The sequence below is a fragment of the Notothenia rossii genome (genome assembly GCF_949606895.1).
Source record: "Notothenia rossii genome assembly, chromosome: 12".
Taxonomy (NCBI): Eukaryota; Metazoa; Chordata; class Actinopteri; order Perciformes; family Nototheniidae; genus Notothenia; species Notothenia rossii.
This window is the reverse complement of record NC_136911.1, coordinates 1,712,386-1,732,637: the sequence shown is the minus strand read 5'-3', so window position 1 is coordinate 1,732,637 and position 20,252 is coordinate 1,712,386. Positions and strand designations below refer to the sequence as shown.

Genomic DNA, 20,252 nt, shown 5'->3' with positions numbered 1-20,252 from the left:
TTGATCAATGAAAACCGTTAATTATGAGAAACCGTTATCTATTTAAGAAGCAAATAAATAAAATCCGTTAATATATGATTAGTAACGGTCTTCCTGCAGCCTGTTGTCATGGTGACGCAGTGACTCGGTTACAGCTAGCATCGCAGCTCGGGATGCCAAGCCCCAGCTAACGGTCCTTTTTATGAATTTTAAAAATGCCCCCCAGCAGGTGCGTGTGTGTGTTCATCCATAACCCGTGATAATACAGGTGATGCGAGGCCGCTGCAGCATGATGACCTTCCAGGTAAACGCGTCGCTACTACCCACCGCTAATAAGGCTCTGACATCGGACCGGGGTTCGAGCTGCAGCCACCCCGGCCTTGAGGCTCCATGTCCGGCATACAGGAGCTCCGGGAGGGGGGTAGAAAACATCCGGACTAAACTGCCTCTCATCCAGCCTCTGAGCAGTGAGTAATGCTGTGTTTCTGTACATGACGCTAGCTTAATGTGGGACATCAGGGCGGGTAATGTTACCGTAGTACATTCACTCAAGTACTACACTTAATTCGAGTATTCCTACACTCTGGTACTTCTACTTTTACTCAAGTACAAGATCTGAGTACTTCTACTTTTTTCTCAAGTACAAGATCTGAGTATTGCAGTATCACTGCACCACATCTGTTTTACATATTTACTTATCAGATTACGGTTATTAATACAAAATATAAATCAACACCCATTATTATAGGTTAAGTTACCCGGTAGTGTATAAAGCAATTCAAATCAAACCCACTTAACTAGTGCAACATTGAAGTAATGAACACATGCTGTATATACTTTTCAATTTAGGACTTTTACTTGTAATTGAGTATTTATACCCTGTAGTTTTGCTACTTTTTCTTAAGTAAATATCTGAGTACTTCTTCCACTTTGTGATATATTAACCTGTACTCCTGGTTGCAGGGTCCCGGGACTGGAACACCTGGAGTGGGGGCTTCATGGTCGGAGGGTGAGTTTCTAACCTTGTTTCCAGAGGTCAAAGCTAACATTAGCATTGATTGAGAGTAGTTACACTTAAAGGGTTTGTTTTAGCAAAGATATACACAGGATATATCCTGCAGTTCAATGTATTATCTTTGCTAAAACATGCCTTGTTTAATATACTTGTTCTTTGGAAACCTTGTTTCCTGAGGTAAAACCTAACTTAAGCATTGATTTGCAACCCTGTTACTAAGTAGAGTAATTACACTTTCAGGGTAACTCAACACACCTCTTTATATTGGATTTTAATCCATCCTCTATTTAATGTTAATATTTCTATTGAAAATCCAGTGTTTTTTTTATCAATGGCTTCCTAATACCTAATATCTTTAAATCCCTTTCACAAATGAATGCTAGTCTGTAAACAGCAGACACACCGTTTCTTTGTCCCTTAAAGTTGTATTTGGTCTTTTTATTACATTTGAAATACTTGTTTTAAAAAACTACTGTAATTTGTAAGACTACCTTTTGTCTGTGATGGTTTTCTCTTCTTTGTGTAGTCCTTCTGCATCTCTGTATCGTCATTGTGTGCATTTCATTTAGCCGTTAAGTCTATATCTGTCTCTTAGTGGTCATTCTGAGTCTCTTTCTCGTTGGTCTCCTTTAAACACAAGCTTGGAGGCCCTGCACCCTTTACTGTTATACACTTGATAACAGACACATATTGTGAACTGTGTGTGTAATTATTCTGGGTGGTATTTACACTCCTCCATGTGTGCTGATATTTATTATTTCTCTTCCTCCTCTAGGTCCCCTCACTCAGCTCGAGAGGCCAATGACATCACCGGGAGACACTTCCTGTTCGAAAAACAATGTAAGATTTTCAGAATAAGACGAGTCATTATAACAGAGTTTAGGATGTTTAATTACACAGTGAGAGTTTGAGGCGTTTTCCTGAACAGCCAGTAGGTGGAGCTGTTATCATATAAATAATGTGTCGTCAGTGACGGCCAGTGGTACTTTTATACTGAACAGTATTAATGAAAGCTAGATATTAGCCAAATCAGAAAAACGTTTATTGGTCAAACAGCGGTGACATTAACAGCGTTACAGCAAAGGGACAGATATAAATAGTAGACACATTTATAAAGAGGACATCTTAATAAAACTCAAATCCAAAGTAAACGAACTGTTTCTGTCTTATCATGCCATTGTGTGTTTTGGTTTATTTGTTTCATTGCTATTACTGGAATGGTCTTTTTATGTTATCATTATTGTTTTGTCATCCTGCATTTGTACTCTGTATTTTCTCCTGTTATTGTGTTATGTGTGGGACAAACCAATAAATAAAGTGTTAAAAAAAGAAAAAGCCAGTTATAACATTTAAAAAAATAATTGTATTTTGACAATTATTGCACACTTTGCACTCTGTATCGTTGTATATTGGGAGTCTACATACCGTTTACTCCCTTTATGCTTCAAAATATCCTTTTGTCTTCATTCTCGATGTGAGTTCTGACCAGAGAGGGCAGAAGTACATACATCCTTTCCTCAAGTAGAAGTACAGATACTCGTGTTTAAAAATACTCTGGTGAAAGTAGAAGTACTGACTAAACTTCTTTACTCAAGTGAAAGTAAAGAACGTTGAAATGTACTTCAGTAAAAAGTACCCATAACTAGCAGCTGTTTTAAAGAGTACCTGACCTCCCTTTATATTAATAGAACAATAATGTCATTGTTAGCTAATGAATGTTTCCATGGTGACCAACGGCAACATGACAACGTTTCCATTGGTCCCTCTTCTTTAGAGAAGACCAGGAAATGATGGATACACGGATCGTGTTCAAATCAATAGGCACGCAATGACTCTAAATAATAATGATCACGCCACCAAACACACATTCAGACTAAAGGAACCAGCCTGTTTGGGAAATGAGAGAAGTAGAAAGTACAGGTATTTGAGTTCAACATGTAAGAAGTAGAAAGTACAGGTATTTGAGTTCAACATGTAAGAAGTAGAAAGTACAGGTATTTGAGTTCAACATGTAAGAAGTAGAAAGTACAGGTATTTGTGTTCAACATGTAAGAAGTAGAAAGTACAGGTATTTGAGTTCAACATGTAAGAAGTAGAAAGTACAGGTATTTGTGTTCAACATGTAAGAAGTAGAAAGTACAGGTATTTGTGTTCAACATGTGAGAAGTAGAAAGTACAGGTATTTGTGTTCAACATGTAAGAAGTAGAAAGTACAGGTATTTGTGTTCAACATGTGAGAAGTAGAAAGTACAGGTATTTGAGTTCAACATGTAAGAAGTAGAAAGTACAGGTATTTGTGTTCAACATGTAAGAAGTAGAAAGTACAGGTATTTGTGTTCAACATGTAAGAAGTAGAAAGTACAGGTATTTGGGTTCAAAATGTAAGAAGTAGAAAGTACAAGTATTTGGGTTTCAAAAGTCGTCAGGAAAACAAGTAGTGGAGTAAAGTACTGATACCAGAAAAATGTACTTAAGCACAGTAACGCAGTATTTGTACTCTACTACTTCCCCCCTGTGGTTCTGACTGTCTGAATGTATTTCTCTTCAGGTGTTCAGCCGGAGAAGACCCGCACGGTGGTCCCCCCACTGCAGAGACGGTCCCTGCATCCCTTCAGCCTCTCCAAGGAGCTCTCCCACAGCCGGGGGGGGCGGCCCTTCACCCTGGGGTAACCTCTGCAAGATTCACACTATAGTTCTGCAGACAGCTGCACACATTGCAGTAATTACACCGAGTCGTTGTCTCATAAATGACAGGAATATGTACCGAGGGAAAGAGCAGACCTATTCATGTTTCGACAAGCATAATTTGTCTGTCACAATCTGAAGATCTCCAGCTTTAATGTTTAATATTCTGTTAACACGGCACGCTGGATTACAGCTAAGTCATGATGAGATCGTTATCATGTATTACTATCAGTCCTCTGTTGTTGTGGGAACAGTTTAGTTTGATGTCACGCTGCCTTCACGTTAACATAAAGAGAGAGAGAGAACATACACCTTGTCTTTTCACATGAAAGGAGTGGGTCGATCTAATATTCACATCTGTCTACATTAACACAAGTCATTGGGGTTCAATCTTTGTTGCATAATCTTTCTATACCCCAATCTTACAAGTCCATCAGTGCTACACAAGAAAAGACAACACCAAAAACACTAGTGTGTTCTTGTTATTATTATATTATGTGCATGTTTTAAGGTATTTTTATAGTTTTATTTTTGTTCTACATTTTTATTGTGCTAATAATTATTTAATTTATTTCATAATATATTACTTGTTTCCTCTATTCTAAATGTACGCTTCTTGATTTTTACAATATTTGCTGTTATGTTTTCACTATGTTTACATCATTCCAGGTACAATTTATAGTCACTTTATATATTCAAAGTTTTAGCTTGTATTGTCAAAATGAAACTTATACTATCTGTTGTGTGATTGCACCAACGGGAATGCTTGGAATTTCGCTGTCGTGACAATTAAAGGAATCTAATCTAATCTAAATTCGCCATAACATCAAAGTAAATCCCTAGTATTTGAACATTAAAGGTAGGGCAGGTTAGAATGGAGAAACCAGCTTGAGTGCGCTAGAATTTGAAAGTACGCAGTCGAAACAAATCTGCCCCTTCCTTTAGACTTCCTTACAGAGCCCCTCCTCCAACACACACGAACGTGCACATGACCAATGAGGGCACGAGATAAGTTTGTGCACAGATGGAAGGCTGACAGGCAGGTAGGCCAGCCAGTTACTTTAGCCGGGCCGGCTCAGATGATTGGTCGTGCTTTTTACAGCGCCACGGCTTCCACAGATGACATGTTGTTATGTATTTATTGTCAAAGCATTTCATGTATTCATTGCTATCGGGATGTTAAGAGCATTCCATGGAATATAACAAAAAGTGTTTCTGAAGTGAATTACCTACCAACCTTTAAGATAGGAAATGAATGTATCTGTTAACACATTAAATAACGTCCTCTCCTCGTTCCTCAGCTACGCTCCGAGGTACGACCTGACCTCCTCTCCAGCTCTCGTCCTCCCCTCCTCTCTGATCCTCAGTGGCAGGAACTCCTTCTCAGTGGAGAGCTGCAAACTCAGCAGGTCATTCTGCCTTTTTAACTCCATCAGATAGAAACTAATCGATGTTTCTCTCTCACTCAAGCCTCCTCTGCTCTCCCTCTGCAGGCCCAAGGTGAACTATCCAACCCACAGCCTGCTGCACAGCAAAGACAATCAGAAGAGTGAGTTCAATATGTTCAGGTGTTTGTTATGTTGAGTAATTGGCGGCAACATGGTAGTTTTACCGATGTTCTTCTTTAAACAATACTCATGGATCCCACAACTCGTTAGCCTCCCCTCCATGGTCCCTTGTTGTTTGTGGTTCATGATATTTTCCATGGGGTTTTGGGGTTGTGTAGAATTCTTGTGAATGTGATATCTCCCGAACACCTTAAAGGGGACCTATCATGCAAAATCCACTTTTTGATGATACATGAAGATTTGTCCCCGGTGTGTCAGGGAACTCACGCAGCGTCAGAAAATAAAACCCTCTCTCTTTTCCTGCGTACCCAAATCTCTAAAAACGGGGGAATAACGGAGCTGATCCAGATTTGCGTCCGATATGACGTAATATCTGAAATGTGGACCCACGGCCCAATCAGAAACGTTGCTATCAGAAACAATGCCCGACTGTTTTGGACGTAATATGGTCGGTGTTTACATTAGCATCGCTAACACTCAGAGCTAACCTGTACTGGAGAGCATGTGTGTGAAGAACCTCTAAGGGAGGGGGGGGCAGTCCATGTAAACATTTATAAAAAAAACACATACTTTTAAAAGACTTAAAATGGTCAAAACTCAAGAAATTTCTGGTAACAATTGCTTTTTCAATCCACGAGATGGTGCTGAGCTTTTTCTTGTTTTCATGAAAAACAAAGATGTAAATATATATAAATATATTGTATCGCAATATTTAGCATATCGTAGAATGGCAATACTATCACATCGTGGCTTAAGTATTGTGATAGCATCACATCGTGGCTTATCGTGCGGAGCCTGGTGATTCCCACCCTAACGTGTTATATAGCAGATTGTTTTGTAATGATTTGTTGAATCATAGATCCTAATTATTCTTCTCCTCTCAGGTCCTTCATACCCTGACCCGGCGCTCGGAGCCTCTCGCTCGTTCTTCCAGAGGATCTCAGAGCTGTCGTCCCTCGAAGGAGAGACGGTGAGGCAAGAGAAGCTGAAGAAGATGAGGAAACCTAAGAAACCTCCGTCCTGACAATCACTCTCTGCCGAGTCACGCTGGTCCACGATCAAAACCCTCGAGTCTGTGCCAACGACGTCTGATCAGAATAAAACTCTCCGGACGCCGTGCTCCTTCCAGCGGCTCGTCGTGACCGCCTCTGTGTCCTCACTGGTGTTCGTGTTCTGCCTCACATGGCTGGTCGTCACATTTTGGGGGTCATGACCTTCAGATGATGTGTAACCGGTGTCTCTGCGTTGTGTTATATTTGTGTATGAGACCCGAGGCGATCTCCGTTTATTCACTGGCAATATAAAACAAATCAGTCGTTACTCAAAGTTATTCGACTCTCAAGGAACATTTACAAAAAGGCAACGAAGAACGTACGTGACAATATCCAACCAAATCAGTCGTTATTCAGTTGTTTCTTTCCCGACTCTTCTCTCGAGGAACATTCACAGAAAACGTACCTGACAATATACATCAGAATCAGAATCCATGTGTTGGTCCCACAGACGGTCCATTCACGTTGTTACAGCAGAGAAAGAGCAAAAGACAGCTTAATGTTACGTAGCAGCATGCATACAAAAGATACAATATAACAAATCAGTCGTTATTCAATTGTTTCTTTCCTCACACCGACTCTTCTCTCGTGGAACAATTAGAAAAAGGCAAGAGGAAAACGTGAAGGACACAATATGAGAGAGTAACTATCTCCTGAGTACAGTGACTCCATTTTGGAGGTTACGCGGAATTTGTGTGATTGTACTAAATGATTTATACATAATTATTTAACACTAAACACCACTGCATATTTACAACTGTTACATGTGTACTGTAGTAAACCGCAGCTTTAGCTAAACAACAAGTGCTGAGGTATTTTGTAGTTTCCCTCTCTCAACATCTGCATGACAAGGTATTTATTAACGACGGCTAATGCCACATTTCTCACTGTATTATCAATATGTTGTGGATCTCGTTACAACAGTGTTTTAAACATCAAGTGAAATATCTATGTACATATTTTATAGTTTAGCAAAACCTTTATTGTGCCTTGTTAAACGTCTTCCTTAAATTAAATACATTTATTTTTGTTATTGGTACTCGTTTTCCCTGATTCAGTGTTTCTGTCCCGTCCTTTTGGCACAAACATATCGACCAGCGCTAAATGCCTAGAAGATTGCAATGAAACATAATCTGAATTCCTTATCTACAAAACAGAAACTGTGCCCTCAGATCGCAGAATGTGGTGCTTTCCCACATTATTCATTGTCTTTCTGCCGTGTGGAAGCTGGCTGTCTCTGAAGATCTTGTTCATTGTGTGGCACAAAGACAGCAGTCAGATATCCTCTTTGTCTAGAGAGAAATGAGGACTTATTATCTGTAGCAGCTGGAGGCTTCGTTTGTGCTGGTTAAAGACGTGTGATAAGTTCATTGGGACATGTAGCTTGAAGTTCAAAGAAAAATACACGGTACAGTGTGTAGAAACCAGGCGTAGCATAGTATGTACTGTAATTAAAAATGTTTTCATACAACTTGATAGCAAAGTATATATTTTGTAATAACCCCAAAGACACACTGTACTATTATAATAAGGAAAAGAAGCCAAAAAGGAGCCAAGATGGCCACTTACCGGTCATTTGTAGGATGATGGAGTCCTGCAGTTTGCAATTTAAAATGGTTTGCGTGCAAGTTTCTACGACTTCCAAGAGAACTCTAAGTTGAGACACTAGTGCCATGTTTAAATATGCAAATGAGGCGTTATCTAATGCTCACTCTTGGAGAATGTAAGAGAAGAGATGAACACTTAACTGTCATTTGTAGGATGATGGGGTCCTGCAGTTTGCAGCTGAGACCAGAGGGCCGGGGGCCTGATGATCTGAAACACACTCAAGAGAAAGATCAAAGTTTTAGTTTCATTATCTTTTTCCATTTGATTAACCACAGGGGGTAAAACTGACATCAAGGAGTTTGGCCAGTGTGTCACACTGAGACTCAGATGTGTTTGATGTGTATCCTCAGAGCTCCCAAATGTTTGGCTTATTTGTTCTCCTCCCTTCCTTGTGAAAAAAGTCATGGTTTATTATGTTGAGCACATTTTTCTTAACCAGTTAGGCATGGCAAACATATAGAAAAGGTTGTGTAAAAGTCAAGCATGTCCTTATGAAATTAAATAGAATAGCATATTGAACATCCAGGTGAACAGGAAGTGCATATTGTGTTGAACGTTCTAGAAAAACAATAGTGTTGAAAATCTATTTATTTTGTTAAAAACTGGTTATCGAAAACACCAGAACATTCATCATTGCATAGTAGTTTTAAAAGGCCGAAACATTCAGAGCAACATCAGAGAATAGCGTGTATTCATAGTGATAAAAGCTATTGAAAGTGCATTTTTGGAGATATCACACGACTCTTGAGACTCTATATTATTACAACGTTTTCTTTTTGCACATTTAATGCCACTGGTTCAGAATCTGGGATATTTTTCTTTATCAAAAAGCAGCACAAAAGTAATTCTGATCAATGTCCCATGACACTGTGCCTTTATTAAATATAATCATTATCAAAAACAAAAGTAAAGTGGTCAAATGTTGGGCTTGTTTGTGTCTGTCCTGCCTCTCAGTGCATGGTGAGGTGTGCATTTCACACACACACACACACACACACACACACACACACACACACACACACACACACACACACACACACACACACACACACACACACACACACACACACACACACACACACACACACACACACACACACACACACACACACACACACACACACACACACACACAGAGCCTCTCCTTGCAGAGTTTTGACCGTCCCTTTCAAGTGCAGTGAAACAAAATGACCCGCAACAAACAGTCAACAATGAGGCCTTTAATAAGAGCGGTGCTGAGAGGTTTATCTTTCACTGGAGGACTCTCTTCCAGCTCAGAAACAGAACAGAAGTACAGGCAAGAAAAGCTGGGTAACACTTTATATTAACGTACACAAATCCACCATCAACTAGCTGTTAATTAACATGCATTTTAGCAGTATATTGGCTTTATTAGTCATTATAAAACACTTATTAATGCCTTATTCTACATGGCCATATTCTACTAGTAGTAAGTGCTAAAACATTAGTTAAGAGTTTTTAATAACCCTCTAATTGGTGCTTATTTATTGCAAGTTAGGAAGTTGTTGTACATGAGTGGGTCTTAATATGCTCAATATGCAGTAGCAGCACCACAAGAATAATAATTCTCCCATAATAACACTTAACAAATATGATCAATTGTTACGTAACAAGACATGCAACTATAAGTGTTAATTGTATTTCAATTATCATCCTACTAAACAGATCATGCATTTTAGCCATTCCTCATTTCGCTCAATTTAACACTGTCTTTGCATCATGGGCTGATTCTGTGAGAACAGCACCATCTACAGGCCTGGCATATGTACTACAGCGTCTCCAGCGCTTTCCAACGGCAATGTCCGTGGCTGTCTCCTCCTGATTGGTGGAGCTGGCCCAATAGCCGTAGCGCCACTTCTGTGACGTCATAGAAGTGTTCAAATCTGGATCAGTCTGTATCAGATCCGTTGCAGCCCCTTTTTTAGAGATTTGGGTATGGAGGAAAATAGAGAGGGATGTGTTTTCTGACACTTGGTGAGTTCCCTGGAACACCGGGGACACATGTTCATGTAGAAAAGACGTACACAAGTGCATTTTGCATGATAGGTCCCCTTTAAGTTTGTTTCGGATGAAAAGAGTCCGCTTACATCTAGGGATGAAATTCCCTCTAAAACGAATGTGTTTGCTGTTTAAAATGCACTTCCTGAAGACAAAATCAATATTTGCATGGATCAAATGAGTTTAATGTTCATATTTTAGAGTTCCAGCTTCTACATGTGAGAATTGGCCAAATTAACCCTAAACTATTGGTAACACAAAGCAAGACCTTGAATCCATCACTTTAGGCTCTAAGGGATTTTAATGCACGTTGTTGTTGCATAAGAAAGACTGCATAAAATCCAGATTACAAGAGAGTTTCAGAAGCCGAGGGCTGATACAACAGAGCTCCCCTCTATCTAAAGAACATCTCACAGACACTTGACACTATTTTCTGCTGTTTTGTAGATGCATTATTTGACATATCTCTTGTGGTCCCACAGCCTCATATCAGTCGTTTACGGAGAAATGAACACAAAAGACTTCTAGCCAGCCAACAAAAAAGCCCTCTTTATAAAAACTATAAATCTTCCCCTCTGTTGTCGAACCAGTTTTGTCTCTAAAGAAGTTTGTTGTAAAGATCCACAAAGATAGTTACACAGTGAAGCAACAAACGACAAGAGTCCACACGTCCCAAAGTAACCATGAGCGTGTGTGTGTGTGTGTGCGTGTGCGTGTGCGTGTGCGTGTGTGTAGGAAGAGGTCAAATCTGTGCCATCACAACAGGGACATCAGATATGAGACAACAGGGCCTAACGTGCTGCAGATATTCTCAAGTGTCCAGAACATCAAGATTGCAAATAAACCACAAGGAGTTTATCATTTAAAATTGTTTGCATGCGAGTTTCTACGACTGCCAGTAGAACTCAAAGGGGAGACACTAGTGCCATGTTTAAATATGCAAATGAGGCATTATCTAATCCTCACTTTTAAGGAATTCAGGAGAACATGAATAGAAAAAGTCTACAGCCTAACCTTCAAACTGCTGGTGTTTCACAAAATGATTTATGGACGCAGAGATGATCCCTTTCTTATAGTAAGTGTTGCCCACACCCCTAATGTCCGCATTAATCTACACACATAAAGTAATATATGCCCAGATAGCTGAAGAAGAGGTCAGGTGTAAACGTTCTGTTAAGAATTCAGGCACTTAGGAGGTAGGACCCAATTGCACGACCCAGGAGACAGAGGTAAAGTATTCGTAAGATACTTTATTTTTCCAAGATATAGCAAAAATGAAGAACAAAAAATGGTCGCTATCAAATCTCTAGCTGAGATGACAAAAATTAGAACAAAAGGAAAAACGCTCACGTAGTGAGGATCAAACTTATCAAGAACACAAAAGAGCATAGACCTGACCGTGGCAAGAGACAAAAACGAACTGACAAGGAACACTGGGAGACAGGGGAATTTAAACACAGGGTAACAAGACAGGCGGGAACAATCAGGGGCGGGGCTGACACTGATGAGCACAGGAGACACAGAAGGGGTGACAGGTGAAAACAATCAGGAAATCAGACACACCAGGGAAACTAACGACAGACAGGAAAACACAGGGAGAGAGACCAGACAATACACAGAGAGGAAATCATGACAGGGAGAAAAGCAAAATACCCACTACCAGACACAAGAATCGTGACACGTTCCCCCTCATCCCTGTCATTACACTAGTGATGATCCCGGCCATCAGTCCTCTCCTGATATTATCATAAAGTATTAAGCAGTAATGATTGTAATGCATGGAGCCTGGAGAGGGTCATTAGAGAGACACTGCAGATCAATAGGGTAACATTTCTAACTAATAGATATCACTGACTTCCCCACTTGATAACTTAAATTAAGACAATTATTTTTGTATTGCATGTTTTCTGAACCGATTTATTTAAATATAAACTGGAGGCATTATAATGTTAAATGTGTGGTTATTTGCACACTTTTCTAGAAGAGATAGATAGCTTAAAAATAGCTGTTTTCATTTGACATACAGGATAAGACTCAAAGGTTTTACAGAGAGAATATTGGAGATATCTTTGAAGTACTCCATAAAAACAGCCATATAAATAATCTAATGCCTCAATGTCTTCAGGAATACAGTGTCATTTCAACCAGACTCAAAGTGGAACATTTCAAATGCAAAGCTATCAAAACAGACACATGCATTATGTCTTGTCTTAATTGTACAGATACTGCACTTATGCACCTTTCCTTACACAATCCTCCGTCTCCTGTGAGGTTAGACCTGCAGCCTCTCTTATCTCGTTCTGCAGATCGACCTCGGCCTCTTCTGATGACATAAGCCAAGTCAAACATCCGACTTTCAACTCATTCAATAATTACTCACTGTGTGTGTGTGTGTGTGTGTGTGTGTGTGTGTGTGTGTGTGTGTGTGGTACACTATTCCTAATAAGAAGATAAAAGACTTTGAAACGCCTCCTCCTGTACACACACACACACACACACACACACACACACACACACACACACACACACACACACACACACACACACACACACACACAAACACACACACACACACACACACACACACACACACACACACACACACACACACACACACACACACACACACACACACACACACACACACACACACACACACTCCTGTAGAGACAGCTGACGGAGACAAAGACGTCCATTCATGGACAGAAACGGACTCATCAGGAAGAAACAAACGTATTCTTCTTTAATTAAATATTTGGAAGGTTAGATATTTTTAAGGGTCATTTTATTGCTGACCTATTTATTTAAACAAACTTCTCATAATGATATAAATACATTCTTTTTTTTTAAATTTAAAATGTAATTAAACTTTTTAAGATATTAATTTGTTTTGTAATATTTGTATTATTATTATTTTATCATTATTTCACTTAATTCTAAAATGGAGAAATATTTCATAAAAATAACAAGCATTTCTTCTGATGCTAATAAAAAAAATACAGTGCTTTTGTTTTATTTTTGCAATAACAGTCTAACTTTTATGCATCTATGTATAATTGTTTGTGTGTGTGTGTGTGTGTGTGTGTGTGTGTGTGTGTGTGTGTGTGTGTGTGTGTGTGTGTGTGTGTGTGTGTGTGTGTGTGTTACAGCGAGGGTGTTTCCCTTATCTGAGGTCAGCTTACCTTTACAGCAGGTGTCAAGACGAGGAGGCGAATTCTAGCGTTTCGTAAACAAAGATTTTTGAAACCGTGGCAACGTGGGTCAGTGGTTGCCGTGGAGACGTGCAGAGTTTGCATTCCCCACATGGGCGAGATGCAGAGAGGATCACACACCGTTTCCATGACGAGCATCTCTCCGTCTGTTCGTCAAACTGAGAGAGTCGTGTGATCGCCGTGAGTCCTGAAGACGGTAAATACAATACAACTTTATTTAAAAAGCACTTTGAAACCTCCAAACCAAAGTACAGTCAAATAAACATCAACACATCCTACAGAAAATCCCACAGCTCACACGCACACACGCACACACACACACACACACACACACACACACACACACACACACACACACACACACACACACACACACACACACACACACACACACACACACACACACACACACACACACACACACACACACACACACACACACACACACATACACACACACACACACACACACACACACACACACACACACTCTCTCTCTTTGATGTGCACTTTAATGTGCTGCTGCCACAGCAAACTGATGCAGCTGTGAGGCCGATCAAATCAACACACACTGTGTCAGACTCAGCGATATTACAGGCTTAAATACACTTCAATTAAAGTTCCGTACGGAACAATGTAAACACAATGACTGCAGAAACACACATGAAACCAGAAAGGCACAATAAGACTATAAGGCTGTTTCAATCTGACGTGTATCCGCACCGTTATTCAGATCCTATCCTACATTTAAAGTGTTCCTCCTTGGCTCATGCTACACCATTACGCAAAGCTTCAGGAACATTTCGACCAGTATTTCTTCCGTTTTCCTGCTGACAAACCAACAAAGACACTGAAAAACCAGCTCACAAGACTTCACAACAAGTTATGAACCATCCTACGAGTTCTTCTACTTGTAGACATTCCCTCCTGGGGTCAGTCTGGGGTCAGTCTGGGTTCAGTCGCTCGTCTTTAATACACAGCGCCTCAGACACATGCTGCTCACTGATGCTGCTGCTGCTGATGATGATGATTATGGTGAAGATGAAGGATATTACTGTCGCTTGACCTACCTGCTTATGGCGAGGAGAAGAATCAAAGGACACCAACGGACCCCCCTCCTCCTCCTCTCTCCTCAAGCTGCTTTTCTAGAGCGCAGAGTAACAGATTATTACAGATATCTGCTCCTTGTATAGCAGCGAGCCCCGGGAGGCGTCCCGCGCTCTGCAGGGCCTCATTTGTTTCCCAGAGATCGGGAGGAACTGCTCAAATAAAAGCTGACCTTCTGGACTTCACAACATCCTCAGACATTCAGGCTCCTTCTGCAAACACTACAGCCTGCACACAAATACCTCAAATCCATCCTGAAAGTATTATAATGCTTAAAATAAAGCTTCCTTTTGCAGAGATCTGATTTGTTGCACCACATGAATGAAGTTAGGGCGAAAGAGCAGAGTGTTATCAGCTTTCATGCATTAAAATCATCACATAAGATATCATAGAAACACTTTCTCCTGTAAGCGTGCCTTAATATAACTCCAGGAAGCAGATCTAATATTCATTTGAATCTATCATCGGTCAGCGACAAGCTCCTTCCTGACGAGTGTCACAGACTCTGCAGAATGACAGGATATGAAATCAATCTGTCAGGAGGTATTAATGAAGTCAACACAACGACCTGTAGACTAAAGCTGCTGCTCTCTTTTTAACAGACCTGCTTCCTCTTCATGCTTTCTCTTTGGTCCGTAAATAAATAGTCAGACATGTTTGAAAATATACGTTTAATGTCGACGACTAATATCTTCAAAACCAGCCTTGTTGTCACACCTGTCTTTAGCTAAGCTAACTGGCTCCTGGTTTCAAGCAAGAAAGCAAATAAGCCCATTTTCAAAACAGCTGAATAAGATATGTTATAACTCATAACGCAAAATAATGTAATCAGATGCATGCTCAATGCTCCCTGACTCAAGTTGGACCAATACATTTATTAAAGCATGATTATTACCAGTTAAAGATAAACAACTGAAACGTAACAATATGTTTGAATTCGCAAAAGGGCATCAGAATATAGGTCAGTTATAGCCACAGTAATTGCAACACAAAAGCAAACATTATGCAAAGAAGTATTTCTCTATTTTTAGGTAAAATAGCAAGAATCTTCTGAGATCTCATGGAGAAAATACCTGTCGTTCTGTATTAAAAAAAGCAGCATTTAAAAGAGAAGTTGTGGCAGTTTTGTGAGCGGTGTTGCTGGTTCACTTTGAAGGGATATATATGAATGGCTTGTTGCAAAGTGTGACTGGTGGGATTATACTATCCTGTGTTTGTTTCCATGGTGTTTGATTTGACTATCAAGGAAACACTGTGGAAACCTTTCTAAGTAATGCTCTTAGGTGCTACCCTCTGGGATATTGTGTTTGACATTCCTTTATTAAGATGCCATTAATTTACTTATCTAATCAAAGGCTAACACAAGTGCTTCTGGAGGATTACAGTAACCTGAAAGAGAAAGAGAGAGAGAGAGAGAGAGAGAGAGAGAGAGAGAGAGAGAGAGAGAGAGAGAGAGAGAGATCTGGATCCCGGCCAAAAGCTCACATTCCTGCCTCTTTTATTTGGGACACAGAGGTCCGGGTGGCACAGACTGGCATCAGGGGATCTGCAGAGAGAGAGAGAGAGCGAGAGCGAGAGCGAGAGCGAGAGCGAGAGCGAGAGCGAGAGAGAGAGAGAGAGAGAAAAAACAATCAGACAGGTGAGCGAGAGCGAGAGCGAGAAACAACAATCAGACAGGTAAAAGAGAGAGAGAGCGAGAGAGAGATAGAGGGAAACAACAATCAGACAGGTAAAAGAGAGAGAGAGAGAGAGCGAGAGAGAGAGAGAGAGCGAGAGAGAGAGAGAAACAACAATCAGACGGGTAAAAGAGAGAGAGAACGAGAAGGGAAAACATATTGACTGTATAAATGTAAACTCATTGTGCCTGACTCAATAAAAACAACATTTAAAAAAAAAGAGAGAGAGAGGGGAACAAACAACAATAAGACAGGTGCAAGAGAGAGAGAGAGAGAGATAGAGAGAGAGAGAGAGAGGGAGAGGGAGAGAGAGAAACAAACAACAATAAGACATAGAGAGCAGAAAGGAGGAGGCAAAGTGCTCACCCCTCCCTCCCTCTGGTGTCTCCTCCCTCCTCACTGGGACGCTCAGTGGGAACGGGTCTCTCTCTGAGCTGAGACTGAACGGCTCTCTCTCTGAGCTGAGACTGAACGGGTCTCTCTCTGAGCTGAGACTGAACGGCTCTCTCTCTCTGAGCTGAGACTGAACGGCTCTCTCTCTGAGCTGAGACTGAACGGCTCTCTCTCTCTGAGCTGAGTCTGAACGGCTCTCTCTCTGAGCTGAGACTGAACGGGTCTCTCTCTGAGCTGAGACTGAACGGCTCACTCTCTGAGCTGAGACTGAACGGCTCTCTCTCTGAGCTGAGACTGAACGGCTCACTCTCTGAGCTGAGACTGAACGGCTCTCTCTCTGAGCTGAGTCTGAACGGGTCTCTCTCTGAGCTGAGACTGAACGGCTCTCTCTCTCTGAGCTGAGACTGAACGGCTCTCTCTCTCTGAGCTGAGACTGAACGGCTCTCTCTCTGAGCTGAGTCTGAACGGCTCACTCTCTGAGCTGAGTCTGAACGGCTCTCTCTCTGAGCTGAGACTGAACGGCTCTCTCTCTCTGAGCTGAGACTGAACGGGTCTCTCTCTGAGCTGAGACTGAACGGCTCTCTCTCTCTGAGCTGAGACTGAACGGCTCACTCTCTGAGCTGAGACTGAACGGGTCTCTCTCTGAGCTGAGACTGAACGGGTCTCTCTCTGAGCTGAGACTGAACGGCTCTCTCTCTCTGAGCTGAGACTGAACGGGTCTCTCTCTGAGCTGAGACTGAACGGCTCTCTCTCTCTGAGCTGAGACTGAACGGCTCTCTCTCTGAGCTGAGACTGAACGGGTCTCTCTCTGAGCTGAGACTGAACGGCTCTCTCTCTCTGAGCTGAGACTGAACGGGTCTCTCTCTGAGCTGAGACTGAACGGGTCTCTCTCTGAGCTGAGACTGAACGGCTCACTCTCTGAGCTGAGACTGAACGGGTCTCTCTCTGAGCTGAGACTGAACGGCTCTCTCTCTCTGAGCTGAGACTGAACGGGTCTCTCTCTGAGCTGAGACTGAACGGGTCTCTCTGAGCTGAGACTGAACGGCTCTCTCTCTGAGCTGAGTCTGAACGGCTCTCTCTCTGAGCTGAGACTGAACGGCTCTCTCTCTGAGCTGAGACTGAACGGGTCTCTCTCTGAGCTGAGACTGAACGGGTCTCTCTCTGAGCTGAGATTGAAACCCTTTAGAGGAGTTTCCAGGTCAGAAGGACTGGTGTTCCCACCTCACGGGCATGAGAGGGAGCGCACACTGAGAGAAGGGAGAGAGCTGTTTCTGTTGCCCCCTCAGCATGCGGTCCTCTGCGGAGTTTAGGGTTAGTTTTCTTCTTCTCCTCGTCTCCTCTGTGGGGAATATCCTCATGGTGTCCGGTGGATGTTCGGGGAAATGCTGCAGAGGAAGAGACCTGAGCTGCGTGACCACCGACTGGAGGATGGACCGGGTGTACGGGACTTGTTTCTGCGATAAAGGCTGCGATAAGACCCGGGACTGCTGCTTCGATTACTTCAGCGAGTGCCCAGGTGAGAGCTCAGAGGAGCCATAGAGGAATACTTCATTGCATGATGCCTGCTCTTGAGTGACAATTACTTTGGCTATATCAATTTGACAGTTCATATATTCTGCTGCCCTTTTGAATTATATCACAGGAGAGAATAAGAATCACACGTGTTTGCTTTCTGACACACCTTAACAACATGATACCTGAGGGAGATAACCTGAGCTGTGAGATAACCCTGATTCTTTCAATACTAGTTGAACATAACATGTTGACATATATGTGGCACACACCTTCTACCAGAGGTGGGAAGTAGAAGAGTACAAATACTTCGTTACTGCACTTAAATACATGTTTCTGGTATCAGTACTTTACTCCACTACTTATTTTTCTGACGACTTTTTACTTTGACTTCTTACAAATACCTGTACTTTCTACTTCTTACATGTTGAACACAAATACCTGTACTTTCTACTTCTTACATGTTGAACACAAATACCTGTACTTTCTACTTCTTACATGTTGAACACAAATACCTGTACTTTCTACTTCTTACATGTTGAACACAAATACCTGTACTTTCTACTTCTCACATGTTGAACACAAATACCTGTACTTTCTACTTCTTACATGTTGAACACAAATACCTGTACTTTCTACTTCTTACATGTTGAACACAAATACCTGTACTTTCTACTTCTTACATGTTGAACACAAATACCTGTACTTTCTACTTCTCACATGTTGAACACAAATACCTGTACTTTCTACTTCTTACATGTTGAACACAAATACCTGTACTTTCTACTTCTTACATGTTGAACACAAATACCTGTACTTTCTACTTCTCACATGTTGAACACAAATACCTGTACTTTCTACTTCTTACATGTTGAACACAAATACCTGTACTTTCTACTTCTTACATGTTGAACACAAATACCTGTACTTTCTACTTCTCACATGTTGAACACAAATACCTGTACTTTCTACTTCTTACATGTTGAACACAAATACCTGTACTTTCTACTTCTCACATGTTGAACACAAATACCTGTACTTTCTACTTCTTACATGTTGAACACAAATACCTGTACTTTCTACTTCTTACATGTTGAACACAAATACCTGTACTTTCTACTTCTTACATGTTGAACACAATTACCTGTACTTTCTACTTCTTACATGTTGAACTCAAATACCTGTACTTTCTACTTCTTACATGTTGAACTCAAATACCTGTACTTTCTACTTCTTACATTTTGAACACAAATACCTGTACTTTCTACTTCTTACATGTTGAACTCAAATACCTGTACTTTCTACTTCTTACATGTTGAACACAAATACCTGTACTTTCTACTTCTTACATGTTGAACACAAATACCTGTACTTTCTACTTCTTACATGTTGAACACAAATACCTGTACTTTCTACTTCTTACATGTTGAACACAAATACCTGTACTTTCTACTTCTCACATGTTGAACTCAAATACCTGTACTTTCTACTTCTTACATGTTGAACACAAATACCTGTACTTTCTACTTCTTACATGTTGAACACAAATACCTGTACTTTCTACTTCTTACATGTTGAACTCAAATACCTGTACTTTCTACTTCTCACATGTTGAACTCAAATACCTGTACTTTCTACTTCTTACATGTTGAACACAAATACCTGTACTTTCTACTTCTTACATGTTGAACTCAAATACCTGTACTTTCTACTTCTTACATGTTGAACACAAATACCTGTACTTTCTACTTCTTACATGTTGAACACAAATACCTGTACTTTCTACTTCTTACATGTTGAACACAAATACCTGTACTTTCTACTTCTTACATGTTGAACACAAATACCTGTACTTTCTACTTCTTACATGTTGAACACAAATACCTGTACTTTCTACTTCTTACATGTTGAACTCAAATACCTGTACTTTCTACTTCTCTCATTCTCCAAACAGGCTGGTTCCTTTAGTCTGAATGTGTGTTTGGTGGCGTGATCATTATTATTTAGAGTCATTGCGTGCCTATTGATTTGAACACGATCCGTGTATCCATCATTTCCTGGTCTTCTCTAAAGAAGAGGGACCAATGGAAACGTTGTCATGTTGCCGTTGTTCAGCATGGAAACATTCATTAGCTAACAATGACATTATTGTTCTATTAATATAAAGGGAGGTCAGGTACTCTTTAAAACAGCTGCTAGTTATGGGTACTTTTTACTGAAGTACATTTCAAAGTTCTTTACTTTGACTTGAGTAAAGAAGTTTAGTCAGTACTTCTACTTTCACCAGAGTATTTTTAAACACGAGTATCTGTACTCCTACTTGAGGAAAGGATGTGTATACTTTTGTGCAGGTGAGAGAGTGTGTAAGAATCACACATGTTTTTTGGCACACACCTTAGCAACATGATACCAGAGGGAGTTAACCC

General features: G+C 40.8%; 2 protein-coding genes across 2 annotated transcripts in view; both read left to right on the top strand.

The window, feature by feature from the left end:
* The first annotated feature begins 33 nt into the window (after positions 1-33).
* Positions 34-7,332, top strand: cUnh8orf89 (chromosome Un C8orf89 homolog). Its single transcript, XM_079661383.1, has 7 exons — positions 34-446; positions 943-988; positions 1,770-1,834; positions 3,543-3,660; positions 4,981-5,088; positions 5,173-5,228; positions 6,132-7,332. The coding sequence occupies exons 1-7, from the start codon at positions 251-253 to the stop codon at positions 6,269-6,271; spliced, it is 729 nt and encodes a 242-aa protein (XP_079517509.1). The 5' UTR covers positions 34-250; the 3' UTR covers positions 6,272-7,332.
* A 10,125-nt stretch (positions 7,333-17,457) lies between these two features.
* Positions 17,458-20,252, top strand: part of sbspon (somatomedin B and thrombospondin type 1 domain containing) — a 10,389-nt gene continuing 7,594 nt past the window's right edge. Inside the window, exon 1 of the mRNA XM_079661141.1 lies at positions 17,458-17,830. Within this exon, the coding sequence (XP_079517267.1) occupies positions 17,602-17,830 (229 nt within the window). The 5' untranslated portion in view covers positions 17,458-17,601. The remainder of the gene's footprint in view (positions 17,831-20,252) is intronic.